Consider the following 26,288-nt stretch of genomic DNA (forward strand, 5'->3'; position numbering starts at 1 on the left):
TGCCTTTTGTCTGCAGAAAAACTTTAGTCAAAGAATAAATTTAATCAGAGAAGTGAGAAAATGCAGAAAGAAAAACAGTCAAGCAAGACAAAATAATAATGCTTTAGTCATTAAACAAAGTCAAGGGCCTTTAGTTCTTCCTCAAGGACTAGATAATATTCTGAGCCACGTCCTTTGAGCTGTTTTGCAGATGCTGAAAATCCCATCAGGTGGAAGAAGTTAACTGTACGCTGCCCATAAACACATAGACCCCAGACTGGTTGGAACCAGAAGGTTGATGATGTTGACTCCCAATTACCTCACCACCAACCAATCAGAAGAATGTCCACGAGCTGAACACGCCCTGCTCCTTGAGCACTATAAGACTCCTCACTACCCCCTCCAGGGTGGGACACACAGTCTTGAGGGCATGAGCCTGCTGTGGTCCCCTTTGCCTGGTAAAGCAACAAAGCTATTTCTTTCTACTTCACCCAAAACTCTGTCTCTGAGATTTAGTCCAGCACCAGTGTACAGAGGCCAAATTTCGGCAACAGTATATCATCCGCTGATTTCTCTAAACCCATCTAAGGCTAAAAATAACAGAAAAATGAATAAAGTTGCTTTGAGTGTCTCCAATTCTGGGATGAAGAGGATGGGCAATCTTATTTCCATCATCCTATTAAAGCATAAACCATCTTCTGGGTATGAAGAAAATAGCACTTTGGTATAATTTATTCATTCATCTTATTTATTAATGTGTGTGGATGAACATATTGATTGCCATTATGCAATTATACAGATACATTTCCCCCAAATCCACAAGATGCTTGGATTTGGTTACATCACTCTCAACTTCCAGTCTTCGTTCTGGCTTTCCTTTTCTTCCTTTGAGAAACCTTCAACTTACTTGTCCTTCTAGGCAAACAGATCGACAAAGAAAAGAGTTACCTGCAAATTTTGCAATGACATTCTGAAAATGCATGTTAATGATAGAGGACTCTGGAGCTGACTGTGTGATGGAGGAGGGAGGGAACTGCTCTGCCCACTGGTTTCTCCGACAGAGCCCCTCTCCTCCCAGTTATAGATGCTTGATGTCTACCCAAAGGTTCCACCCCTTTCCACGATCTGGGAGCCAGCCTGGCTTTGAGCTGTCATTGGGAGGCCAGGACATAGGGAGATCATATGGAATAACACTCAGGGACTCTGCGTATCTGGTGGGCCACGCTGCCCATCCAGATCCCCAGGTCAAAGTCTCTCCTTGCCCCCTGGTTCCCTCTCTGATCCCTGCCTGGTAGCCATTAGCTCTGGTGTCCTTCTTTTTCCTGGTCAGTCTTCTCTCCCAGGGAAGTAGTCAGACCCCTGATCCCCTAACCTTTGGCCAGGAATCTAAGACCTGATGACAGACCCATATGGTATGGATCAGATCCTTGCATATTTCGTGCCCCAATGTGATCTGGGACTCAGTTACCTGTTACTGGACCTAACATGGTTCGTTGGGCGCCATGTTTCATCAGCTGCCCGGACTTCCTCCATCACCTGCCATTGGTTCTGCCCACTCCCTCAATGCCTGCAGCCACTCCCCTCTTGCCCCCGCCCAAACCCTGTGCACAGCATCCTGTGAATGACGCCCAGCCCCACCTCCACCACAAAGGCTGCCCTTGGTCTATCTCATCCCCCTGGAGTTGGGTCCCCTGTGTATAGTAAAGATGAAAAAGAGTCATTTGCAAGGCTTTCTTCAGTTTGTTCAGGGCCGTGTTTGCTAAAGTGTGATACCCATATCCCTAATGGAATCTGAGAAAAATAAGGTGGTCTGTGGGTAGGCCATATTTTGTAAAAAAGTTGATCATTTAATGTGCATTTTGAGCAAATATAGTTTTCAAAACAAACCCATGAGAAAAGGCAGCAGCCTATAATGGTTCAGAGCATGAAGTCTAAGGTTAAACTACCTGGTTCAAATTCTGGCTTTTCCACGTACCAGCTGAGGGACCTTGGTAGTTACTAAATGTCTCTGTGACCAGTGTCCCCATGTGTTAAATAGGCACGATAATAATAGTATCTGTGTTATAGGGCTCTTACGAGGATTAAAATGAGTTAATGCATGTAAAACATTAAATAAGTTAAAACATGTATATTAAAAGCATGACATGACACACTGTAATCACTTAATAAAATTTGATTTTTTATTTTGTGGCTATTATTGCCTAAAATGTAGCTAACTGAAAAGAGAAGTGAGTTTGTTTAGTTAAAAAATTATGTACATAGGGCTTCCCTGGTGGCGCAGTAGTTGAGAGTCCACCTGCCGATGCAGGGGACACGGGTTCGTGCCCCGGTCCGGGAAGATCCCATATGCTGCGGAGTGGCTAGGCCCGTGAGCCATGGCCGCTGACCCTGCACGTCTGGAGCCTGCGTGCCTGGAGCCTGTGCTCCACAACGGGAGAGGCCACAACAGTGAGAGGCCCGCGTACGGCAAAAAAAAAAAAAAAAAAAAAAAAAAAAAAAATTATGCCTCCCTGGGTATTTCCTCCAAACGAGTTGTTGCATTCAGCAAAATAACCCAGGAAGCTGTAGTTTCCAGGGTTACCTCTGGAAGCTTCATGAAAGCACCCAGCAGAGTTAGTCTTGAGGTCAAGCCACTACCCATTGGAGAGAGGTTCTTGTACCTTATCGACCAGCAGATACGTGTCGACTGAAAAAAAATGCACAATGTGAGAGTTGTGAGTTAAGTTTTATTTGGGGCAAAATGAGGACTATAGCCCAGGAGACGGCATTTCAGATAGCTCTGAGAAACCGCTCCAAAGAGATGGGGGAAAGGTCAGTATATATGTGATTTTGGTGAAGGGGGAGTACATGCAATCAAGCTCATATCTTTTTTGCAGAAGGTCTCTGCGAGTCATGAGGAGCAGACGTCACCATGGAGGATTTTAGTGCTTTACTAGATACGAGGAGAATTGCAAGAATTGGGCTCATAAAACCTTCTCCTGAAAATATCTATCTGAAGACCTGTTCTGCCAGTTTTTCCCAGAGCACAGAGTGCCTCATTTCTGATCTCCACCTTGAACTCCTTTCAGAGGGTGTTGAAGGTCAGCAGCTGCGGTGGCTCAGAATTTAATCCTTGTAGAGTTAGATGGCAAGTGCCATTCTGTAGTTGGCATATGTACCAAGAAAGGCAGCGCGGAGTGTGTGAATACACATTTAATACGGCTCTGGTGTGGAGGTCAGTTTGTGGATGGAGAAAGCAGAGTTCTAGTCCTTGAAAAAGAGGATGGGGATCCATGGTTGAACAAATGCCTCTAGTGTGCCCTCCTCTGATCCCGAGCACCCACATCTGCTCTTCTTAACTGGAGCAGGACTTGCCAGGTAGGACTAGAGCTAGCGTGGAGGCTGAGGGGAGGTCTGGGAGTGAGGGCTTTGTTGCCGCCCCTCTTATGGATGATTCCAGCCCCTGGTCATCCCCTTTCTTTCTGAGCTGCCTAGTCCACTCAGGCCACAGTCCTGCTGACCAGCATCACACAGCATCTGTGTGGCCCACGACAGGGGGAATCCAGTCTCTTGGCCTCTCTCCTCTACACCCTCACTCCAAAGCCAAAGCAAGCACTGGTCCTATGAGTTTTACTCGTAATAATAACGAGCCATGAACAGACAGTGAAAAGTCACCTTCCTTGCTCCTTCTCTGTGTGTCTCTCTTTTCTCCACTTAGAAAAATGACAGCTCTTTTGGCTGCTATAAATGTTAATTAAGTTAAGAAAAGTTGCATACTTAAATACAATAGGAGCTCTTGCATGTGAAGGACAAGGGTAAGGTTCATCTACACTTGAGAAGAATGCCAGGGCCCGGGCATTCCCCAGCTAGGGAGTTGTGCTGGGGAGGAGTGTGGGAGTCCCTGAGTGAGAATGGGAAGGGGTCCAGCAGCAGGGCGGAGGGAAGGGTATTCCCCCAGCAGCTCCTTGGACTTGGCCCCCTGAAGCCCTATGACTCTATGAACAAACAGCAACCCCCCGCCCCTGCCCACCCCGCAGCGTTAGGCCCTGTTGTTTCTCCTAAGTGCAATTTAATAATTTTGGTGTTTCGATTTGTTTACTATTTGCCTCTTCTGCTAGACAGTAAGCTGCTGAGGCCAGGGAACGTGTGTCTACCATACCCTGCACACAGTGGCGCACAGCAAGTGCTCAATAAATGTTCAATTAACTAATAAGTCAAGGACTAGATACTTTGTAGATTTGTAGATAAATTTGTGGGTAATTTGTTGATAAAAAGCTGTGTATGTTTAGGCTCTCTGATAGGACTCCACAAAGGACTGGGTTGCTGAAATGGCCTTATAGGGGTCTTTGAGTTTTAGAAGGAATCCAACTTCTGGCAGAAAGGGAGCATTCTAGGGAAAAATACAACCCCAGGGCTGCCATGCAACTCGGCCAGTAGGCAAGTATTTCCTTTTCATGGCAAATCCTACCAGGAAAAGATATGAAATGTACATGCCCATTATATGTATCATTATTTCTTTATTTTCAATTGTTTGTTTTTTTTTTGGCTGTGCTGTGCGGCTTGCAGGATCTCAGGTCCCCAGCCAGGGACTGAACCCAGGCCACGGCAGTGGGAGCCTGGAAACCTAACTGTTAGGCTGCCAGCGAACTCCCTATGTATCATCATTTAGAAATTATATACATGCATCCCTGTCATCGTATATATTAAATATCAATATACATAGATTTCTTTCTCATTTTAGTTAACAGTACATAGGCGTTCTAATATTTTATTTCTGTGCCCTAGTGGGTTGTCTTGCGCACTTGCTTTGGAAGCCACTGCTACTGTCTGATGAGGCTGTGGTCAGCGGAGTGGGCCCTGAGCTGGAGGGGGTAACCTACGTCTCTTGGACAGGCGGACCTGCTTTGATGTATGTTTCTACCAACTAGTACTCTTTCTTAGTTCTCAAAATTTTAATAACAGCAATAATAACCAATATTTATTGAGTGATGAGAGGTTGAAATACAAACAATGGCCAAACCATCTGTGACTGTACAACTCTGACCCACAACCTCTCCAGCAACCAATCTGGGAAGCCCAACCATAGCCTTTGCTGCCGGTGGCTCAAAATGGTCAGGATTTAGTCGGCAATTGCCAGCTTCTTTAGTTTTTGTCCCCGCTTAGGTCTGAACCAATCATAGGACAAATCATAGAAACCAACCAATCGTAGGACCAATCAGAGAAACCAACGAATCGTAGGACCAATCATAGAAAGCCAAATATGTTCCCTTAACTTCTCGACTGCTAGTTATTCTGCTTCTACTCTCCCCAGGCCAACAGCCTCCAATCAGGGCATATCTGAAGCCTTCCCTTTTTCCACTATAAAGCTTTCCCTCTCCACTGCTTGCCTTTGAGTCTCCACCAAACACAAGTAATGGTGGCTGACTCCTCTGTGTGAGTGAAAGAATGTTGCCTGCCTTATCGGTAAACAAGGGATGTTGCAGCCATCAAGCCATCCCATTGCAGCTGCCCATAATGGTGAGCCCTGAAGGAACTCAGGATGGAAACAGGATGCCCCCCCATCAAGCCATCAGCCCCTGCAGCTGCCCCCAAACAGTGCACCTGAGGAGACTCAGCATGGGAAAACACAGGATACTGGCCCCATTTAGCTGAGGTACATATCAGAGGAATGATTTCAATGAGCCCAGATGTTTGCATCTTCCCATATATAGAAAAGCGCTAAATTCCTTAACTTGAGATGCCTGGTTTTCTGTAATTAACAGTAATCTTTTGATGCTCTGACCACCTGGTCTTTGTTGCAAAAACTCTTATATATCCTGGCTCCTGCCTGACCTCTTCTGAGCAATCTCTCAGAGCTGTCTGAGAGGCTGCATCCCAGGCTTAAGTCCTCAGTTTTGTCTGCCAAACAAAACATAATATTCAACTTTTATGTTGTGCTTTTTTTTTGGTTTGTTTTCAGCCGACACTTGCAATAGCAAACTGAATATACAACCTTTGCTTGTCCCCAGTTGGATGATCTTTGTTTATTTCCACAGTGCTTACTATATGCCTAGCCCTGTGCTAAGTGATTCACATGCATTTATCTTTGCAACTTCATGAGGTAGTATTATAGATATCATTCCTGTTTTACAGCTGGGGAAACAGATGAGACCCAGGGAAGTTAGGTAACTTGCTCAGAATCGCACAGCTAGTAAGTGGTGAGTCTAGGCTGATGTGTGTGCAGTGGCTGGCACACAAGGCAGGCCTTCAGCACACGCAGCAGCTTGGTCTCTCCCCTTTCATTTATCCCCCCTTGTCATAGTCTTTTCTCCCCTTATATTATGCTTCCTTGAAGTGGAGGAAAGGATGGATTCTGTCTTTTTTTTTCTTTTAAAAAGAAACTCCAGTGGGATCCTTTCACAATGTATACATATATCAAATTATCACACTGTATACTTTAGATTCTCAAAATTTTTTTTGCCATTAATATTGCCAACAAAGTTGGGAAAAAAAGAATAAGCAAGCAAACAAACAAACAAACAAAAAACCTCCAGTGAAATAAGTCAAACAGAAAAAGGCAAATACTATACAACCTCTTATATGTGGAATCTGAAAACAAAAACAAAAACCGAGAATCATAGGTACAGAGAACAGATTGGTGGTTGCCAGAGGTGAGCACTGGTGGGAGAACTGGGTGAAGGTGGTCAAAAGGTAGACACTTCCAGCTATTAAACAAATGTCATGGGAATGCAATGTACAGCATGGTGACTATAGTTAATAATACTATTTGTATGTTTGAAAGTTACTAAGAGGGCAGATCTTAAAAGTTCTCATCACAAGAAAAAAAAGTTGTTAACTCTGTATAGTGATGGATGTTAACTAGACTTCCGTGGTGAGCATTTCATAATATATACAAATATTGAATCATTATGTTGTACACCTGAAATTAACATAATGATGTATGCCAATTATATCTCAGTTAAAAAAACCAAATAACAATTCCAGTATCTGCTGTAATGTTCAGGGTTTTATGAGAGTGAAGTCTCTACCTCTCTGTTTCTGGAAGATTAAGTAGATTGGCAAAGCCTCTGGAGAAAGATGAACCCCGGGTTTTCCTTGATGAACTTCCAAGTATTTTTTGTAATAATAAACTGGACTTTGTTAAAATTAAAAGCTTTTCTTCTGCATAAAACATTCTTAATAGAATTAAAATAATATTTGCAAACCATATTTCTTACAAAGGTCTTGTATCCAGAATACATAAAGAACTCTCAGGGGACTTCCCTGGTGGTGCAGTGGTTAAGAATCCGTCTGGCAATATAGGGGACACGGGTTCGAGCCCTGGTCTGGGAAGAACTAAGCCCATGTGCCACAACTACTGAGGCTGCACTCTAGAGCCCGTGAGCCACAACTACTGAGCCTGCATGCCACAACTACTGAAGCCCATGTGCCTAGAGTCCATGCTCTGCAACAAGAGAAGCCACCGCAATGAGAAGACTGCACACCACAATGAAGAGCAGGCCCCGCTCGCCGCAATTAGAGCAAGCCGGCACAGCAACAAAAACCCAATGCAGCCAGAAATAAATAAATAAATAAATTAAAAAAAAACAAACAAACCTCTCAAAACTCAGCAATAAGAAAGAAACAATTTGATTTTTTTAAAAATGGTCCAAAGATTTGAACAGACATTTCACCAAAGAAGATATTTGGATGGCAAAGTATTTATTTTTTTTGGCTACATGGCATGAGGGATATTAGTTCCCTGACCAGGGGCCAAACCTGCACCCCTGCATTGGAAGCACAGTGTCTAAAGCACTGGACCACCAGGGAAGTCCCAGGATGGCCAAGTATTTTTAACTTTGGTGATGGATTAGGCTGAGATGCGAGAGGTTTTTAACAGGCAAGCAAAGGTAACGGTCAGAGCTCCATATCTTCTGGACCATGGCTGATGAATGAAAAATATATCTGGAATCAAAATCCTTGGTGACCTATGAACAGAAATACATCAATCTCCTTCCTTTGTTTGCTAAACAAACAAATATACCAATAAATCTCTTTTTAAAAATGTTGTTTGTAGTTTAACTGAATTTTATGCTTAGGAAAGATTTTTGGAGCCATCCAAGAGAAATTTCTTATTTTAAAGTCGAGAATTGATTTGCTTCTTGGTAACGGATAATAAAACCCAGATCCCCTGGTGAACAGACCACACAGCCACTGAGGCATAATTTCGTTGGTTTTACTAGCTGGACTGGGGGCAAATGGTATGTAGACAGATGGCAGTCATTGATTGAGGGAGGTCACTCATCCCTCTGGGAGCCTCTGGGCACATGGCAATTGATGACTCTGTCAACGGGTCCTTTAATCTCTGTGTATGTAGTTTAAGTGGCTAGGTGTGCTCCTTTTAGGCCTGAGAATTTACTCAGCAGGCAGACTCTATTTAGTTCCATCCCTTCACATCAGTTCAACCTTCATTCATACAAGCATGTTGGCTTTAGTCCAGAGTTTGCTTTCTTCCATCAAGATATGCGAGCAACCGGAGAGCTCCATCAACCTTGTGTGCCTTGGCACCACTGGTTTCATAAGCAGCTGGCCTACCATAAATATTCAGCTGCTTATGTTTTTGCATATCTAACATATGCCAGGCAGGTCCTTAAAATTTGGGTGTCACTGACCACATTAAGAATCTGAAGGAAGTTATGGGTCTTTCCCCCCAGAAAAAAATACCCAAATGATACACACACACAAATTTCTGTATCTGACTGAGGGGTGTTTATGGACTTCTGGTCTACCTCAAACATCTCTGGGGAGAGGAGCTGATTAGGGAAATGGAACAGTGTTTTTGAGCAGAATGAAGGATCCAGCTCACATTATACACCACCAATTAGTAATGTCCCCAAGCTTTGGGGTGATATGGTTTTCCCTAGGTGCCCTCTCTTGCCTGGGTGGGATTGATTCAGAGGTGGGGATTGCCAAACTGGGGGCACAGTGGGAGACCATGTCTATGAGTGTGTGTGAATCAGGGCCACTACTGGGAATACGTTTGAAATAAATGAGTAACCAGGTCTCAAGTAACCAGGAAGGGTAGAGAAGGAACTCAAGAGGGCATGGAAGGGCTGAAATATTGGGGAGGGAGAGAGGGGTTGCTGGTGGCTGGAGAATCTGTTTGGTTGGAATTGAGAGTAGGAAAGCAGTGGGCACAGTGTGGGATTTTAGTGCAGGATTTCATGAGTGCAGCACTTCTGTGTGCTGACAGGCTTCAGGGTGTGACCATGACAGTGGGTCACTCATTGGGTCTAGAGTGTCAGATGTCATGTATAAATGTAGCTGTCCAGGAGGAATGTGGAAGGTGAGGGGAGAAACCTATAAGATTCATGATAAGATCATCAGTTAATTTGGGCAAGGGACCTCTCTGGTTTTAGGGGGAGAAAAGAAATCTCACTGAAGTTGAATTTTGCCTGGAAACATCTCCATTACTCTGAGGCCATTTCCTCTAATTTGCTTCCGGTCTCCTAATCCCAAATATGTATATGCCTGGGAGTCAGGCCCCCCACGGTTTAGAGCCGTTTACTACTGGGACACCCTAGCCCAATGCCTCAACCTCTCCAGCTGCAGTCCTGTGGATGAACAAATGCCCAGAAATTATTTTTGTAGAAGCTTCCCTTGAGTGTGCTAGCTTCCCTCCATGCGTGTTTATAACACCTAACTCAGCTGGGTATTCAGTGAGATAACATGGAGAGGGTGGTGGCCCAGTGCCTGTCTTATAAACGGCTCAATAACTCAGGTTTCTCCCTACTCAACCCCTTTCCTGCCCTACCCGTGGGGTTAAAAACTGTCCCTTGTGGCTTTTGATGTGCCTTTTTCATCTAACAGTTTTGTATTCACTTTCTTGTAGATTATACAAAGCAAAACCTATTGAACCGGGACACAGCGTTCCAAGGGAATTAGAAGATTGTTATATTTTTTCATTCACTTGGATTCTATGTTGAAAATCAACATTTCAAATAATAAATCAGCAACAAACCACAAAAACCCAACGGTAACAACAACAACATCAAAACACTTCAATGAGAACGAAATGGTAAGGTGGAAACAACCAGATTTATTGGGCTTCACTGCCCGATCTTTTTTAGTTGCCAGCCTTATTTCTTGCTTCAGGCCCAAGGAATTAAATGGATCAACGCGGGGTTTTGAATTCCAGCATTTGGAGCTCCTGGCTTTGGGAAGAGGAAGAGATTTCGGAAATCCAAGAGCCAAAATATTGTTCTTACGATAAAATTCGTATAGAGGTGGGACTGGACACAGAAACTGTAATCTGAACGATGAGAATTCTCACACGGAGGGAACCCACCCAGCCCACTAACGCTCGGCCTGGCTCCCAAAGTAACAGAATCCGAGTCTCCAGGCCAGATTTTCCCTCTAGCCATTCCTGGCCACGCAAAGCGGAGCTGCGAGCACACAGAAAGGGATGTCTTCATCGCCAACCAGGATGGAACAAACCCGCCCGCTCGGGGAGTGCTGAGAACCAAAGGGTCCCTCCAACGCGGCAGCCGTCAACATGACTTGACTGCCCTCAACCCGCGCGGTCCGCACTCTCCAGGCGCCCCCAGCCTTTCCGGGTGCGCGCGCAAGAGCCGGCGAGCCGGGGAGCTGTGCGTCCAGCAGCCTGCGGGCGGCGGTGGCCGACTGGCTCGCGGGGAGAGAGGCGGCGGAGGAGGAGCTGGCGCTGCAGCCGGTCCCCTCGGGCCGCGCCCCGCCCTCCGCCGCCACCTGCGCATCCCCTCCGGGCTCTCGCGCCCCGGGGCAGTGTGGGCTCTCCTTGCCGCAGCGGAGGTATCAGAGCGTCCGCCAATTAAAAGACTCGGCGTTTGGCTCCTTGGGACGCGGGAAGAGCAGCGCTGCCTGTTCTGGCGACTGGAGGGTGCGACGGCGCGCGTCCCTCCCCTCCGCGCTCCCCGCGACGTTCGTGGAGGGGGTTACAGAACTGCTGTGACTTTTGAGGTCCGACTACTCCTTCCGGCTAGCCTCCCAACGCGCCAGCTTGGAGAGAGGCCGGCGTGACCGGCAGGCCCAGAAGACTCGCTGCGTGGGCTCGGGACTTGGAACGTGTCCGGGAGCCCGCGGCGCTGTGCGCGCTGTTGAGTTTGGCGGCGGGGTGGGGTGTCCCCCGGCGCGAGGGGGCGGAGAGGACGTTGCGCTCTGCCCCTTCGCCCGCCCCCTAGTGCTGCCCCCACTTTGAGAGTAATCGAGACTTGAGTGTGACTGCGGAGCCGCGAGGATGCGGGCCCTGGGCGCGGGTTTTTCCTCAGTTCGGCGCGATGGAGCGGGTCGGTGAGCGGAACAAAGGCGCCCGCCCCGGGGAGCCGGTCCTCGGCTGAAGACCGCGGGGCGCGCGCCACGACGGCCGCCTGCGGACTAGGGTGGTGGCTGTGCGGCCCGAGGCGTGGCGCGCTCCTCCGCGGGCGGGCGGCGAACCCTGAGCCCGGCACCTGCGCGCCGCTCCTGCTGCGGCGCCGGGGCAGCCCCGCCTGCCGGCCCGCGGGCCCCGGGAGTCCGCTGCGCTGGCAGCCCCGCTCCCGGTGACCCAAGGTCCAGCGGCGAACCACTTGGTGGTGCAGAGAGACCCCCGGCCCTTCGCCAAGAAGCCGAGGCGCCTGCTAGGGGCCGCGCGCCGTGGACTGAGCAGGCGTCATCTCTGGGAGCACTTCTGTAGACCGAAGCCTTTGGTGTGAGCCATCTAGCTCTCCCCGCGACTGCCCGGACCTCCCAACCGTCTCCGCTGCCCTAGCCTCCGCGCCGTGGGGCCGGGAGCGGCTGGGATCCTCGCCAGCCGTCCGGAGCGCGAGGCTCGCACGGCCCCCGGCTGCCCCGCGCCTCGCCGGAGCCCGAGGGGGCGCGGGTCCGGGGCGAGGGCCGACCGGGCGTGTTTGATGGCTTCACTGAGAAGAGTCAAAGTGCTGTTGGTGTTGAACTTGATCGCGGTGGCCGGCTTCGTGCTCTTCCTGGCCAAGTGCCGGCCCATCTCGGTGCGCAGCGGAGACGCCTTCCACGAGATTCGGCCGCGCGCCGAGGCGGCCAACCTCAGCGCGCACAGCGCCAGCCCCATACAGGATGCGGTCCTCAAGCGCCTCTCGCTGCTCGAGGACATTGTCTACCGGCAACTGAATGGTAAGGACGCACGCGGGTGCCCACGGGGCTCGGCGCGGGCGGGCCGGGCACCGGGTTCCCCCCCGGGGGCCCTGCGCACGGTGCGGGAGGCAAGCACCTCCTGGCTCCCCCGCGCCCTTTTACTCTTCCTGCCCAGTCTCGGCCAGGAGGCCAGGGCTGCTGGAAAGAATTACCCGTTTCTTTTCTGTCCTCCAGCTGTAAGTTTGCTTTTATCGTGGAAACTCGTCAGCACAGCTGGCTCCCGGTCTCCGCGTGCAGGAATGATTACCTGGCCGCTCCGGCCCAAGTGCGGAAACTAGACGCGCGGCCAAATGGGACTGGAGGCGCAGGCGACTTAAGGGAGGAAAGAGCTCTTACAGCTTAGCGTTTGGTGGGGTCGGACAGGGGAGGGACATTGGCCTGCTTAAATGTCTGCAAAAGTCAAGGCCTCAGGTCTGGAGCTAACGCGCTTCGGTAGTAGGTTGGAGGAATGTCATCTCTCTAGGAGGCGGGTTGCAAGCTAGCAGTGAGGACTCCTCCCTTCCCGCAGCTGCCTTGGTGAGCCTGCTATTAAAAACACGCTCGGATTCTCCCGAGAGAGCTGCCTGAGGGCAATTGTTAAAGTTTGAGGTGGGTTGGGGAAGCAGGTTTTTAGAGAGTGTAGCAAAGAGAGGTGTGCCATCCAATCAGTGATAGTTGTCAGAATCTGTCCCATATACAATGTTCTCATCAGTGTTTCAGGAGAAGAGGGAGACTTTTAATATACCCTGGTCACATCTAGTCCAGGAACTGATGGATCATTGGACATTTGCTGCCCCCAAGGTCAGAGTATTACTCACTTGAGTATGGGCAGCTCTCCAGGGTCCATGTGATTGGTATCCAAGTCAGATTCAAGGCTGCCACCTCCCTTCCTGAGCTTCTAACTCATGTCCTCATGGTAATTCCAGAGCTACTGATAGTCATAAAGATAATGATAATAATTAGTGGTGGAATTCTTATTGTGCCAGACACAGTGCCAAGACTGTTACAAATGCATTATCTCACTGAGTGGTCACATCAGTCCAGTGTGGTTCCTTCCATTCCCCATATCAGAAATAAGAAAAGGAGGCTTGGAGGGGTTAACTAAGTTGCCTGATGTCCTGCTGCTAGTAAGTGGTAGAGTCTGGAGTCAGAACCCCATGTCTGGTTGACCAAAGAGCCTGTGTTCTTGACCACTTCTATCTACTGTCTCCTCCTAGTTATAAGCAGTATTCATTTTGATTACAAAAAGATTCTACATTAGTAAGACTGGACTCAACTACTGTCCTACCTGCATTTGGAGCAAGAGACCAGTCCAGTGGCAGGCAGGGAGAAGGATATCACCATATTGTCTTCTTCCTGCTTTCCAATGCTCCCTTCTGGGTCCTTCCTGGTGGGATGGGGTCCGATTTCCAAGCACCCTCTGAAAGGACCCCTTGGTCTTCTTGATGTCATTCAGCAAGTATCCAGGGGATACCTTGAACTTGTATCTGCAGTGGGACGCTGCAATCCCACTGACCCCTTGTAGATAGCGGGGCCCAGCTGTAGGTGTGGCCTGGCTGTAGGTGTCCCCTGTGGGGTTCTTGTGGGAACTCTTCTCCTGAGTGTTGAAGAACCAAGGCACAGAATGAAACAAAAGCCCACAGTTCATCTCTGGAGGAATTAGATGCTTATGGGATGGGCCTTATTATTTTACACAGACCGGTGCCACAGACCAATCCATAAGACCCAAAAGAGAGAGTGCAAGATAGCTGGTTCCTTCAAGTGTCAGGCTGTACCCAGGGACACAAGTCGTTTCAATTAGGAAATGAAATGTGATATACCCCCACCCACCCAGTGCCCCAAATAAGAATAATAAAATTCTAAAGGGTATTTACTAAGTGCCACTAACATGCAGGGACTCGTTAAGTCTTCCCAGCAACCCTAGGAGATGGGTGCTGATACTTCCCCCTAAGTAGCTTGCTCACAGCCACCCAGCTAGGGGATGACAGAGCTGGGAATTGAACTTGGACAGTCTGGTTCCAGGATTGAGGTTCTCAGCTGCTGCACTGGCGTGTCTCAACCTTTGGCGTGTGTCAGAGTCACGTGGAGGGCCTGTTAAGATGCAGATTTCTAGGCCCAACCAAAGAATCTCAGATTAAGTAGATCAGGGTGGGGACCCGAGACTTTGCATCTCCGACAAGCTTGTGGCCTGGACCATGGCCCAGTGCCCTCTACTGCCTATGCCAGGCAGAGTAAAGAGGAAAATCCATTTGCCTGTTGGTTGGAGTGGGGGTGGGGACTTCTGGGAAGCTGTGAGTTTGCTTCAGATGGGCTGGGGTTCGGCTTCTTTCCTTGTATACTCCTCTGCCTGGTAAGCGATTCCCTGGGGGTTTGGGAATGTCTGCCACTTGGGACTGGTTGGGTTGGCTTGGGTTGGGTGTGGTGGGGTGGGAAGATGAGTTTTCTTTACTTGCAGTCTCTGAGGAAGGCTGGGTTGAGAACTTTTCCTGGGCAAGCCAGGAATTCAAGCTGTAACTAAGGTAGCTGTTCTCTTCCTGGCTGACCAGTGTCATTTGTAATGACCCTCCTCATCTCCACCCCACCCCCCAGCGCTCCATCTTCTGCCTGTGGTAGTTTTGGGTAAAGCGTGCCCCACCTGTTGATACTGTAGGCCTGCCAGGGTCTCCTGCTGTGGCAGGAGAGTGCCAGGGTAGGAGAGTGCCTGGGAGATGAGACCTGTATTCCTGTGTCCACTTGCTCTGCAGCCTGTCTCCACCTCTTGCTACTGAAGGAGGAGAAGGTAACCTTGACCTTGGTGCTCTTTATTCCTCAGGAATTAATGGAGGGCTCGAGAGAGCCGGGCACTGGGCATACAGGAGGAACAGAGCCACTTGGGTCCAGCCCCTGGGGTACCAAGTGGGAGCTGGTGTTTTAATGATGGCTCCGACTTCTCAGACCTTTCCAGTGGACCCTTATGAAGTTCAAGCAGGAGGGATACAGCACAGCCATCTCCAGTGTTCTCTCACTCCTGGAACGGTTTCCTTGGGTGTCCTGAGAGGGGCCCCTGGGCTGGGGGGACCAGGGATGACCCAGACCTCCTCAGAACTGGCCTCTCCGCTAAGACTCTCGGTGCCTGCCTTTTGAAAATCAGTTACACGTTTTTATGGTTTTGTTTTTCTTAATATAGGCTGAAAAGGACACTTGAAAGGGAAAGTGGAAAAGCTGGTATGGAGGGGAGAGCACACAGAGATGAGTTCATTTTTGCCCCTCCAGACTCTCTTGCACCTGCCCTTCCGTTCTTTCCGTGAGGCCCCGTCGGCTGCCCCCTCGCTGTTGCCGCAGTACCCTTTAACCCAGGGCCCTGCCACCCCTCCTTTCTGTGTCTCCAGCTGTCTGCGTGGAAAGCACTGCTTCCAAAGGGCCCAAGACCTTCCGGTGGTTTGGTGTTTCCTAAGGAACCGTGGTCAAGCCTGGAGGCTGACAGCCAGGACCGCCGCCCGCCCCCCCCACCCCACCCAATGTTCCCGCCCTGGCCCAGTGCCTCAGCCTCTTTGAGCAAGACTGATCTACTTGCTGAAATAACCCTGCATTTGTCTTACGATCGTAGCCTCCACGTTTCAGCCCCCGTCTTTGAGAAGTGCTAAGTGTCCTGGTTTGCTCTCCCCGCCTCCCTTCTGCATCCATCCGTCCTTTAAAGCTTGGCTCAGGGTCACCACCTGGGGGTGGGCAGTGGTGCGAAGCCACACGGTCTGAGCTCTCCCTGCTCCAAGGTGCTTGAAGCTTTCTTGTCTGTGTCCATTTGCACCCATGGCTTTGATTTTTGTGCCTCAGTGGCTTTATCTTTTGAGTCCAGAACTGGACTGCAGGCTTTCTAAGGTCTCGAACCATATATTGGGTTATTTAATACCACCTCCATCCTTCAGCATGTGTCACAGCACTTTGTACATAATGTGGGCACCAAAGGTGTATTGGTTGATTAATTGGATGGGAGCTAGTTTTAGGAGGTAAATGATAGCCACAGAGGAAATAACCTTGACATTGTAAAGGCTGAATTGGGTTGGGTGGATGTGGTGAGGGGAAGGAGGTGGGAAGACTTAGCTGGGGGGACTGAGTGTGAGGCAGCCATCTTGCCTGTGCCATCCCGTCTCCGCCATCTTGCCCGTGCCATCCCGTCCCTGCCATCTTGCTCATGCCATCCCGTCCCCGCCGTCTTGCCCGTGCCATCCCGTCTCTGCCGTCTTGAGGCTGGTCTGGTCCTTCACCAGATCCTGACTAAAGAGCATCATATCCTTGGGAGGAGCCTGGAAGGGAAGCAGTCCCAAGGTCAGGGACCAGCACGTTTCAGTATGTTTCCTTTGAATGTGTGATTTTATAAGATGATGGTTTTATGTTCCTTTCTCTCTCTAGAAAGAAATTAATTCATGTTTTATTGTGGAAATTTTGGGAAATCCAAAACGATTATACCGAAGAAAATAATACCGTGTTAATTTTTTTTTTTAAATGGTGGTTTTGTACTGGCATAAGGCAAATGGACACAGGGATAGATTTCTTTTTAGAATTCCCGTGTAACTGTACAGGGCTTTTGGCTGTCTGTCACCTTCTGAGGAAGTTACTGGTTTCTCTCATTTTAGAGCTGAGAAAAGTGAGACACAGAGATACTGTGTGACTTAGCCAGGATGACACAGCCACTGAGGGGCAGAGTCAAGATTCCTGAATATCACGGTACTTTTCCCAGGTCCAGCATCCCCTGATAGGGCAGGCAGGGTGAAGGTCCTGTGCCCCATGCAAGCCCGAGCTCTGGCTGGTGACCCCGTCCCTCATCCGCACCCCCGTGTGGTGAATCACAGGGGCACGTGTGGCTGCTCCATCCAGTAAGCCCTGGGCCCCGCTGTCATAAGAGGAAATGCAGTCGATTGAGGTTAGGTTCCAAATTTAGTTTTCAGAAGGATATTGAATAGAAGTAGGGTTGCTCGAAGAAATTGAATATCTTTGCGGGCATGGAGAGAAGTCAAAATTACCCAGCCCAGTCCTGCCCCCAAGCCACACAGGCAGATGAAGCTGGAGTCGGAGTTGCAGAAAACCAGCACGTTCCCAAACAACCCACATGCAGCCCACCCAGCCTGCCACATCAGCCAAGCCCACCAGGCGGGGAAAGTGAGTTGGTGCAGAGGGACAGAGGCAGAGGTGTGCTCTCTGGGCCTCGCAGTTGGCGTCAGAAGGAGAGGGATCGTGTGTTGAAAGCATCTCTTCCTGGATGCCAGAGCTGGCCCTGAGCTGTTTCCTCTTTCCTGGAATATACATATGCTTATATAGACTATTGAGCCGGAATGTACCAGCGTTTCCAATGGGAAGGAGGTAAGGGGAAGAGAGCAGAGGGCGCATGTTCGTATTAAAATCCCCCCTTGGAGTGAGCCTCAGAAGGAAACCAGGGCAGTGCGAGCCTTAGGTGCTGTGTGCAGGCCTTCATCAGGGCCTGGTGGCCGGCAGGGGTCAGGTGTGTGGAAGCCTGGTCAGCAGAGCCAGAGCCTGGGCGCCGGAGGGACGCTCACTTCTTTTACCTCCGATGGACTGATCACATCTGGTGGCTCCTGGAGAGATGGGGAGCCCAGTTCTTGGACAACCCTCAGATACAGGCACATCTGTGTTGGCCAGTGTTTGTGACAGGCACCCTGCCAGTGGGGGCAGCTGCTGCCTGCCCAGCCCAGAGGTAGCGGGGAGAGGCCGCCGATGTCATTCTCGTGGAAGAACTCCAACACCCTGACCTTTGCTGTTGCCAAATCGGGAGTGTCCTTTGTGGACGGGAAGAAGGCTCCGTAATTAGAGCTAAGAGTGACAACGGGGAGGTGGAACGTGGGCGCAGTGAAGCCCATGTTGAGTGAAGAAACACCTAAGATCAGAAATGTCTGAGCCTTTAAGAATAGAATATTGGGACTTCCCTGGTGGCACAGTGGTTAAGAATCCGCCTGCCAGTGCAGGGGACCCGGGTTCGAGCCCTGGTCCGGGAAGATCCCACATGCCGTGGAGCAACTAAGCCCATGGACCACAACTACTGAGCCCACGTGCCACAACTACTGAAGCCTGTGCGCCTAGAGCCTGTGCTCTGCAACAAGAGAAGCCACTGCAATGAGAAGCCTGTGCACCGCAATGAAGAGTAGCCCCCGCTCATCACAACTAGAGAAATCCCGTGTGCAGCAGTGAAGACCCAACGCAGACAAAAAAAAAAAAAAAAAAAAAAAAAAAGAATAGAATATTGGAAGAAAGGGTGTCCTCTTGGGCGGCAGGCAGACTAGGTTTGATTTCTGGTTCTGTCACTTATTAGCTGTATGACCTTGGGCCAGCCTCCCCACCTCTCAGCTGTGAAATGGGGTCGCTGTGAGTCAGGATGAATTGGGATTCAAAATGTACAGCATGAGCCATGGGGCCTGATGTGTGGCAGCTGGGAGAATGCTCACTCTTTGAAGGAAGGGATCTTGCTTGCTTGCTCCCCGTCGTCTCCCTGATGCCGAGAACTGCCCTGGCCCAGAGTAGGTGCTCAGCAGACATTTCGGGAATGAATGCATGAACAGTTGTGCTACATTGAGGCAGTGTGTGGTCGTTGTTACCTGAGATGTAAATCTCAAGACGGGGCGGGGGAGGTCCTTTTCACTCAAAGTTGCTTAGACTCTGAATTAACCTGGGATCCTTCTCTCTTCCATGCATTTGTCTGAGGCTGAATTCTGTTTCCTTCCTCCTCCTTTCTTCCTCTCCATCTTCTGCTTATAATGATGGTGTCTTTGGATGATCACTCTTGAGGCTGGGGAGAAGAAATGGTAGCCTGTACATGTCAAATCCCATTACAGAAATGTTGGTCATTTCCATCTGTTTTTGAGCACTTCCTCACTGCTGGGTGTAGGTTAGATGCCGGGATACAGAGATATGCAGATGCCACACATACTTAGACATCTGTGGTCCAGTTGGAAGGATGCGTTTGTAGTTTTACCAGGTATATGCTAGATCTCAGAGGAGTATTAAATGAGTATGGGGGTTGTGAGACTTGACCTGGCAAACAGTAGGTTCTTGACCAACCACTGTTGAACAAGAATGACAGAACTCAGAAGTTTTAACACATGGAACAGAGGACCCAGGCAGTGACACCACCTGGGGACCTGATGTGGAAGCAAATCATAGAAGATGGTCAGGGCCCAGGACTGGGAATCTGCAGGGCAACTGGCAAGGGGGACGGGTAGAGGCAGAGATGTGTGTGAGGACACAAGGAACAAGTGGAACTTGTTGAGAGGACTAAGTTGAGGCTGGACCCAGCCAGGCTTCAGTCTCAGGCTGGTTTGGATGTAGTTCTGTAGACATGGGGAGCTGTTGGGTGACAGGTCACTGCACTGATGTAAGGGGAATGACGCTGTGTTGGGGTTTAGTGTGTGCGCGAATAGGCGGGAAAGTGAGTTAGAATCCAGTAGTGGGTGGAAGACGCTGGCATCGCTGACCCAGCCATGCCTCTGGTTCAGGGCTCAACCAGCCCTCCAATCCTCAGTGATTCCAGGTGCCCCTCACCTCAGACCCCCTCCTTGGCCACATCCTCAGCTAGGAGTCAGCATCTGGAGTTGCTCCCTTTGGAAAATCTGAATCAGCCCTCAGCACTCTGACCTGGGTGCTCCCCACCGGACCCCCAACTTCACTGAGGTGTATTCAGCCCCCCAGCCATGCCCCTTTCTCTCCCTCCCTGTGGCTCCATCCTTCCACATCCAGCCTGGACAGCCCCTCCCATGGCGAGCCTGTTGGGAGTTCTCTTACCAACTCCTCCAGGGTCCTCACCTCTGTCCACCCTGTCCTCTGCTCTATCCACCCCGTGACCCCCTAGTCCCGGATTGGCTGATTCCCAAGGAAAGACCCACCATGGCAGGGGTTGGCACACTTACGATGCACACTCTGCATTCTTAGCTTGACCCTGAGCTTGTCTAGCACCTGATGATAGGTCTCCCTTTCTGTCCCCTATTCCTTCCTGAGCCAGAGGAAGTGGGGTGGGCTGGAGGGATTCTGCGGGAGGCGGTAGTGGTGATGGATGAGAGGAGTTCTCTGCTGCAAACCCGGCTTCTCCCGCCCCTCCCCTACTGCTGCTCTCAGATGACACAGAAGCCTGTCCACTCCAGCTGCCATGGCAGCAGCCCACTGCCTGCAGGCTTTATCCCAACTGTGGCTGTGGCAGCCACAGTCCCCTTAGGTATGCCTTCTGAGACCACCACCAGGCATCTGGGTCCTCTTGCATTTCATAGATTCAGCTGGAGTGCCGTGTTGCAGGGTAGGACCTGCTCCCTCTGACGAGGGGACCAGATGATGGAACTCAGAAGATCAGGGAAGCCAACTCCCCACAGGGTGGCCTTTGACAGCGGGGACAAGATCCCCCTCAGCAGGGAAAGCATTTCCGAATGCAGGGTAGCACTTAAAAAAAAAGATGCAGGACTCACTTGGTTGAAAGACCTTCCTCTGCCTTCGTTATTACCCCTCGCAGGTCTTTAGACTGCTTGACATGTGGATGACAATTGGCTTAGCCACTGATAGAGAAGTTTTCCCTTTTAATAATGTCCCTGTCATGGCTAACTGCAGAGCCTCAGCCTTGCCATGCATGAGTAATAAACCGCAGCCGTAATTACAGGCGGCCACAGCCACACGCCAACAAACGAGCGTGCTGACAGTTAATAGGTAGCAAGATTCCAGAAGAGCCTCCTACCATCCCTGCCTCCGACACAATGGCTAATCGTGTGATTAGTGTTTACTGAGGGGTGTCTTGTGGCTACACATGGCTTGTTAGGTGCTGTACCTCCCTAGTAGAAAGAGTGTGAGGGACAGTCAGGAGACCGGCGTTCTAGTTCTCTGTATTTCTAGGGACCAAAGTGTATAAATAAAAGCAATGTGACTTTAGGGTCTTTTAACTCTCAAATTTTGAATAATACCCCCTTCCTCCCACCCCATCCTATTAAAATCTCATGCATTCTTCAAGACCAATTCAGAAGCCATTTATTCCCTGAAACCCTCCCTCCCACTTTCTTGGAATTAATTGTTCCTTCTTCTGGGCTCTGATGGTACTCTGTATGGGTCTACTTTTATTTTTTTAATTTAATTTAATTTATTTATTTTTTATACAGTAGGTTCTTATTAATTAGCTATTTTATACATATTAGTGTATATGTGTCAAACCCAATCACCCAATTCATCCCCCGCCACACTTTCCCCCCTTGGTGTCCATACATTTATTCTCTACATCTGTGTCTCAATTTCTGCCCTGCAAACCAGTTCATCTGTACTATTTCTCTAGGTTCCACATATATGCGTTAATATATGATATTTGTTTTTCTCTTTCTGACTTACTTCACTCTATATGACAGTCTCTAGATCCATCCACGTCTCTACAAATGACCCAAGTTCATTCCTTTTTATGGTTCAGTAATATTCCATTATATATATGTACCACATCTTCTTTATCCATTCGTCTGTTGATGGACATTTAGGTTGCTTCCATGTCCTGGCTATTGTAAATAGTGCTACAATGAACATTGGGGTACATGTGTCTTTTGAATTATGGTTTTCTCTGGGTATATGCCCAGTAGTGGGATTGCTGGGTCATATGGTAATTCTATTTTTAGTTTTTTAAGGAACCTCCATACTGTTCTCCATAGTGGCTGGATCAATTTACATTCCCACCAACAGTGCAAGAGGGTTCCCTTTTCTCCACACCCTCTCCAGCATTTGTTGTTTGTAGATTTTCTGATGATGCCCATTCTAACTGGTGTGAGGTGATACCTTCTTGTAGTTTTGATTTGCATTTCTCTAATAATTAGTGATGTTGAGCAGCTTTTCATGTGCCTCTTGGCCATTTGTGTACCTTCTTTGAAGAAATGTCTTTTTAGGTCTTCTGCCCATTTTTTGATTGGGTTGTTTGTTTTTTAAATATTGAGCTGTATGAGCTGTTTATGCATTTTGGAGATTAATCCTTTGTCTGTTGATTAATTTGTAAATATTTTCTCCCATTCTGAGGATTGTCTTTTCATCTTGTTTATAGTTTCCTTTGCTGTGCAAAAGCTTTTAAGTTTCATTAGGTCCCATTTGTTGATTTTTGTTTTTATTTCCATTACTCTAGGAGGTGGGTCAAAAAAGATCTTGCTGTGATTTATGTCAAAGAGTGTTCTTCCTATGTTTTCCTCTAAGAGTTTTATAGTGTCTGGTCTTACATTTAGGTCTCTAATCCATTTTGAGTTTCTTTTTGTGTATGGTGTTAGAGAGTGTTCTAATTTCATTCTTTTACATGTAGCTGTCCAGTTTTCCCAGCACCACTTATTGAAGAGACTGTCTTTTCTCCATTGTATATCCTTGCCTCCTTTGTCATAGGTTAGTTGACCATATGTGCATGGGTTTATCTCTGGGCTTTCTATCCTGTTCCGTTGATCTATATTTCTGTTTTTGTGCCAGTACCATATTGTCTTGATTACTGTAGCTTTGTAGTGTAGTCTGAAGTCAGGGAGACTGATTCCTCCAGCTCCGTTTCTTTTCCTCAAGATTGCTTTGGCTATTCGGGGTCTTTTGTGTCTCCATACAAATTTTAAGATTTTTTGTTCTAGTTCTATAAAAAAATGCCATTGTTAATTTGATAGGGATTGAATTGAATCTGTAGATTGCTTTGGGTAGTATAGTCATTTTCACAATATTGGTTCTTCCAGTCCAAGAACATGTTATATCTCTCAAACTGTTTGTGTCATCTTTGATTTCTTTCATCAGTGTCTTATAGTTTTCTGAGTATAGGTCTTTTACCTCCTTAGTTAGGTTTATTCCTAGGTATTTTATTCTTTTTGTTGCAATGGTGAATGGGATTGTTTCCTTAATTTCTCTTTCTGATCTTTCATTGTTAATGTATAGGAATGCAAGAGATTTCTGTGCATTAATTTTATACCCTGCAACTTTACCAAATTCATTGATTAGCTCTAGTAGCTTTCTGGTGGCATCTTTATGATTATCTATATATAGTATCATGTCATCTGCAAACAGTGACAGTTTTACTTCTTCTTTTCCAATTTGTATTCCTTTTATTTCTTTTTCTTCTCTGATTGCTGTGGCTAGGACTTCCAAAACTATGTTGAATAATAGTGGCGAGAGTGGACATCCTTGTCTTGTTCCTGATCTTAGAGGAAATGCTTTCAGTTTTTCACCATTGAGAATAATGTTTGCTGTGGGTTTGTCGTATATGGCCTTTATTATGTTGAGGTAGATTTCCTCTGTGCTCACGTTCTAGAGAGTTTTTTATCATAAATGGATGTTGAATTTTGTCAAAAGCTTTTTCTGAATCTACTGAGATGATCATATGGTTTTTCTCCTTCAATTTGTTAATATAGTGTATCACATTGATTGACTTGTGTATATTGAAGAATCCTTGCATCCCTGGGATAAATCCCACTTGGTCACGGTGTATGATCCTTTTAATGTGTTGTTGGATTCTGTCTGCTAGTATTTTGTTGAGGATTTTTGCATTTATATTCATCAGTGATATTGGTCTGTAATTTTCTTTTTTTGTAGTATCTTTGTCTGGTTTTGGTATCAGGGTTATGGTGGCCTCATTGTATGAGTTTGGGAGTGTTCCTTCCTCTACAGTTTTTTGTTAGAGTTTGAGAAGGATGGGTGTTAGCTCTTCTGTAAATGTTTGATAGAATTCACCTGTGAAGCCATCTGGTCCTGGACTTTTGTTTGTTGGAAAATTTTTAATCATTTTCAGTTTCATTACTTGTGATTGGTTGGTTCATATTTTCTATTTCTTCCTGGTTCAGTCTTGGAAGGTTATACCTTTCTGAGAATTTGTCCATTTCTTCCAGGTTGTCCATTTTTATTGGCATATAGTTGCTTGTAGTAGTCTCTTAGGATGCTTTGTATATCTGCGGTGTCTGTTGTAACTTCTCCTTTTTCATTTCTAATTTTATTGATTTGAGTCCTCTCCCTCTTTTTCTTGATGAGTCTGGCTAAAGGGTTATCAATTTTGTTTATCTTCTCAAAGAACCAGCTTTTAGTTTTATTAATCTTTGCTATAGTTTTCTTTGTTTCTATTTCATTTATTTCTCCTCTGATCTTTATGATTTCTTTCCTTCTGCTAACTTTGGGTTTTGTTTGTTCTTCTTTCTCTAGTTCCTTTAGGTGTAACGTTAGGTTGTTTATTTGAGATGTTTCTTTTTTCTTGAGGTAGGATTGTATTGCTATAAACTTCCCTCTTAGAACTGCTTTTGCTGCATCCCATATGTTTTGGATCATCGTGTGTTCGTTGTCATTTTTCTGTAGGTATTTTTTGATTTCCTCAGTGATATCTTGGTTATTTAGTAACGTATTGTTTAGCTTCCATGTGTCTGTGCTTTTTACGCTTTTCCCCCCTGTAATTTATTTCTAATCTCATAGCGTTGTCAGAAAAGATGCTTGATGTGATTTCTATTTTCTTAAATTTACTAAGGCTTGATTTGTGACCCAAGATGTGATCTATCCTGGAGAATGTTCTGTGTGCACTTGAGAAGAAAGTATAATCTGCTGATGTTGGATGGAATGTCCTATAAATATCAATTAAATCTACCTGGTCTATTGTGTCATTTAAAGCTTCTTTTTCCTTATAAATTTTCTGTCTGGATGATCTGTCCATTGGTGTAAGTGAGGTGTTAAAGTCCCCCACTATTATTGTGTTACTGTCAATTTCCTCTTTTATAGCTGTTAGCATTTGCCTTATGTATTGAGGTGCTCGTATGTTGGGTGCATATATATTTATAAGTGTTATATCTTCTTTTTGGATTGATCCCTTGATCATTATGTATTGTCCTTCCTTGTCTCTTGTAACATTCTTTATTTTAAAGTCAATTTTATCTAATATAAGTATTGCTACTCCAACTTTCTTTTGATTTCTATCTACATGGAATATCTTTTTCCATCCCCTCATTTTCAGTCTGTATGTGTCCCTAGGTCTGAAGTGGGTCTCTTGTAGACAGCATATATATGGGTCTTGTTTATGTATCCATTCAGCGAGCCTGTCTTTTTGTTGGAGCATTTAATCCATTCACATTTAAGGTAATTATTGATATGTTTGTTCCTATTACCATTTTCTTAATTGTTTTGGGTTTGTTCTTGTAGGTCCTTTTCTTCTCTTGTGTTTCCCACTTAGAGAAGTTCCTTTAGCATTTGCTGTAGAGCTGGTTTGCTGTTGCTAAATTCTCTTAGCTTTGTCTTGTATGTAAAGCTTTTGATTTCTCCATCAAATCTGAATGACATCTTTGCCAGGTAGAGTAGTCTTGGTTGTAGGTTCTTCCCTTTTGTCACTTTAAATATGTCATGCCATTCCCTTCTGGCTTGTAGAGTTTCTGCGGAGAAATTAGCTGTTAACCTTATGAGAGTTCCCTTGTATGTTATTTGTCATTTTTCCCTTGTTGCTTTTAATAATTTTTCTTTTTTTTAAATGTCTTTATTGGAGTGTAATTGCTTTACAATGGTGTGTTAGTTTCTGCTTTATAACAAAGTGAGTCAGCTATACATATACATATATTCCCGAATCTCCAATAAATTTTCTTTGTCTTTAGTTTTTGTCAATTTGATTACTATATGTCTTAGTGTGTTTCTCCTTGGCTTTATCCTGCCTGGGACTCTCTGCACTTCTTGGACTTAGGTGGCTATTTCCTTTCCCATGTTAGGGAATTTTTTGACTATAATCTCTTCAGATATTTTCTGGGTTCCTTTCTCTCTCTCTTCTCCTTCTGGGACCCCTATAATGCGAATGTTGGTGCGTTTAATGTTGTTCCAGAGGTCTCTTAGGCTGTCTTCATTTCTTCTCATTCTTTTTTCTTTGTTCTGCTCTGTGGCAGTGAATTCCACCATTCTGTCTTCTAGGTCACTTATTCATTCTTCTGCCTCAGTTATTCTGCTATTGATTCCTTCTAGTGTTTTTTCATTTCAGTTATTGTATTATTCATCTCTGTTTGTTCTTTAATTCTTCTAAGTGTTTGTTCTTTATTTCTTCTAGGTCTTTGTTAAACATTTCTTGCATCTTCTCAATCTTTGCCTCCATTCGTTTTCTGAGGTCCTGGATCATTTTCAGTATCATTATTCTGAATTCTTTTTCTGGAAGGTTGCCTATCTCCACTTTATTTAGTTGTTTTTCTGGGGTTTCATCTTGTTCATTCACCTGGTACATAGTCCGCTGCCTTTTCATT

General features: G+C 46.9%; 1 protein-coding gene across 1 annotated transcript in view; it reads left to right on the top strand.

Annotated features, from left to right (window-relative positions):
* The first annotated feature begins 11,864 nt into the window (after window positions 1–11,864).
* Window positions 11,865–26,288, top strand: part of GALNT17 (polypeptide N-acetylgalactosaminyltransferase 17) — a 480,774-nt gene continuing 466,350 nt past the window's right edge. The window contains exon 1 of the mRNA XM_060077976.1: window positions 11,865–12,102. Within this exon, the coding sequence (XP_059933959.1) occupies window positions 11,865–12,102 (238 nt within the window). The remainder of the gene's footprint in view (window positions 12,103–26,288) is intronic.

Source organism: Mesoplodon densirostris, chromosome 16 (assembly GCF_025265405.1).
Source record: "Mesoplodon densirostris isolate mMesDen1 chromosome 16, mMesDen1 primary haplotype, whole genome shotgun sequence".
NCBI classification, from domain to species: Eukaryota; Metazoa; Chordata; class Mammalia; order Artiodactyla; family Ziphiidae; genus Mesoplodon; species Mesoplodon densirostris.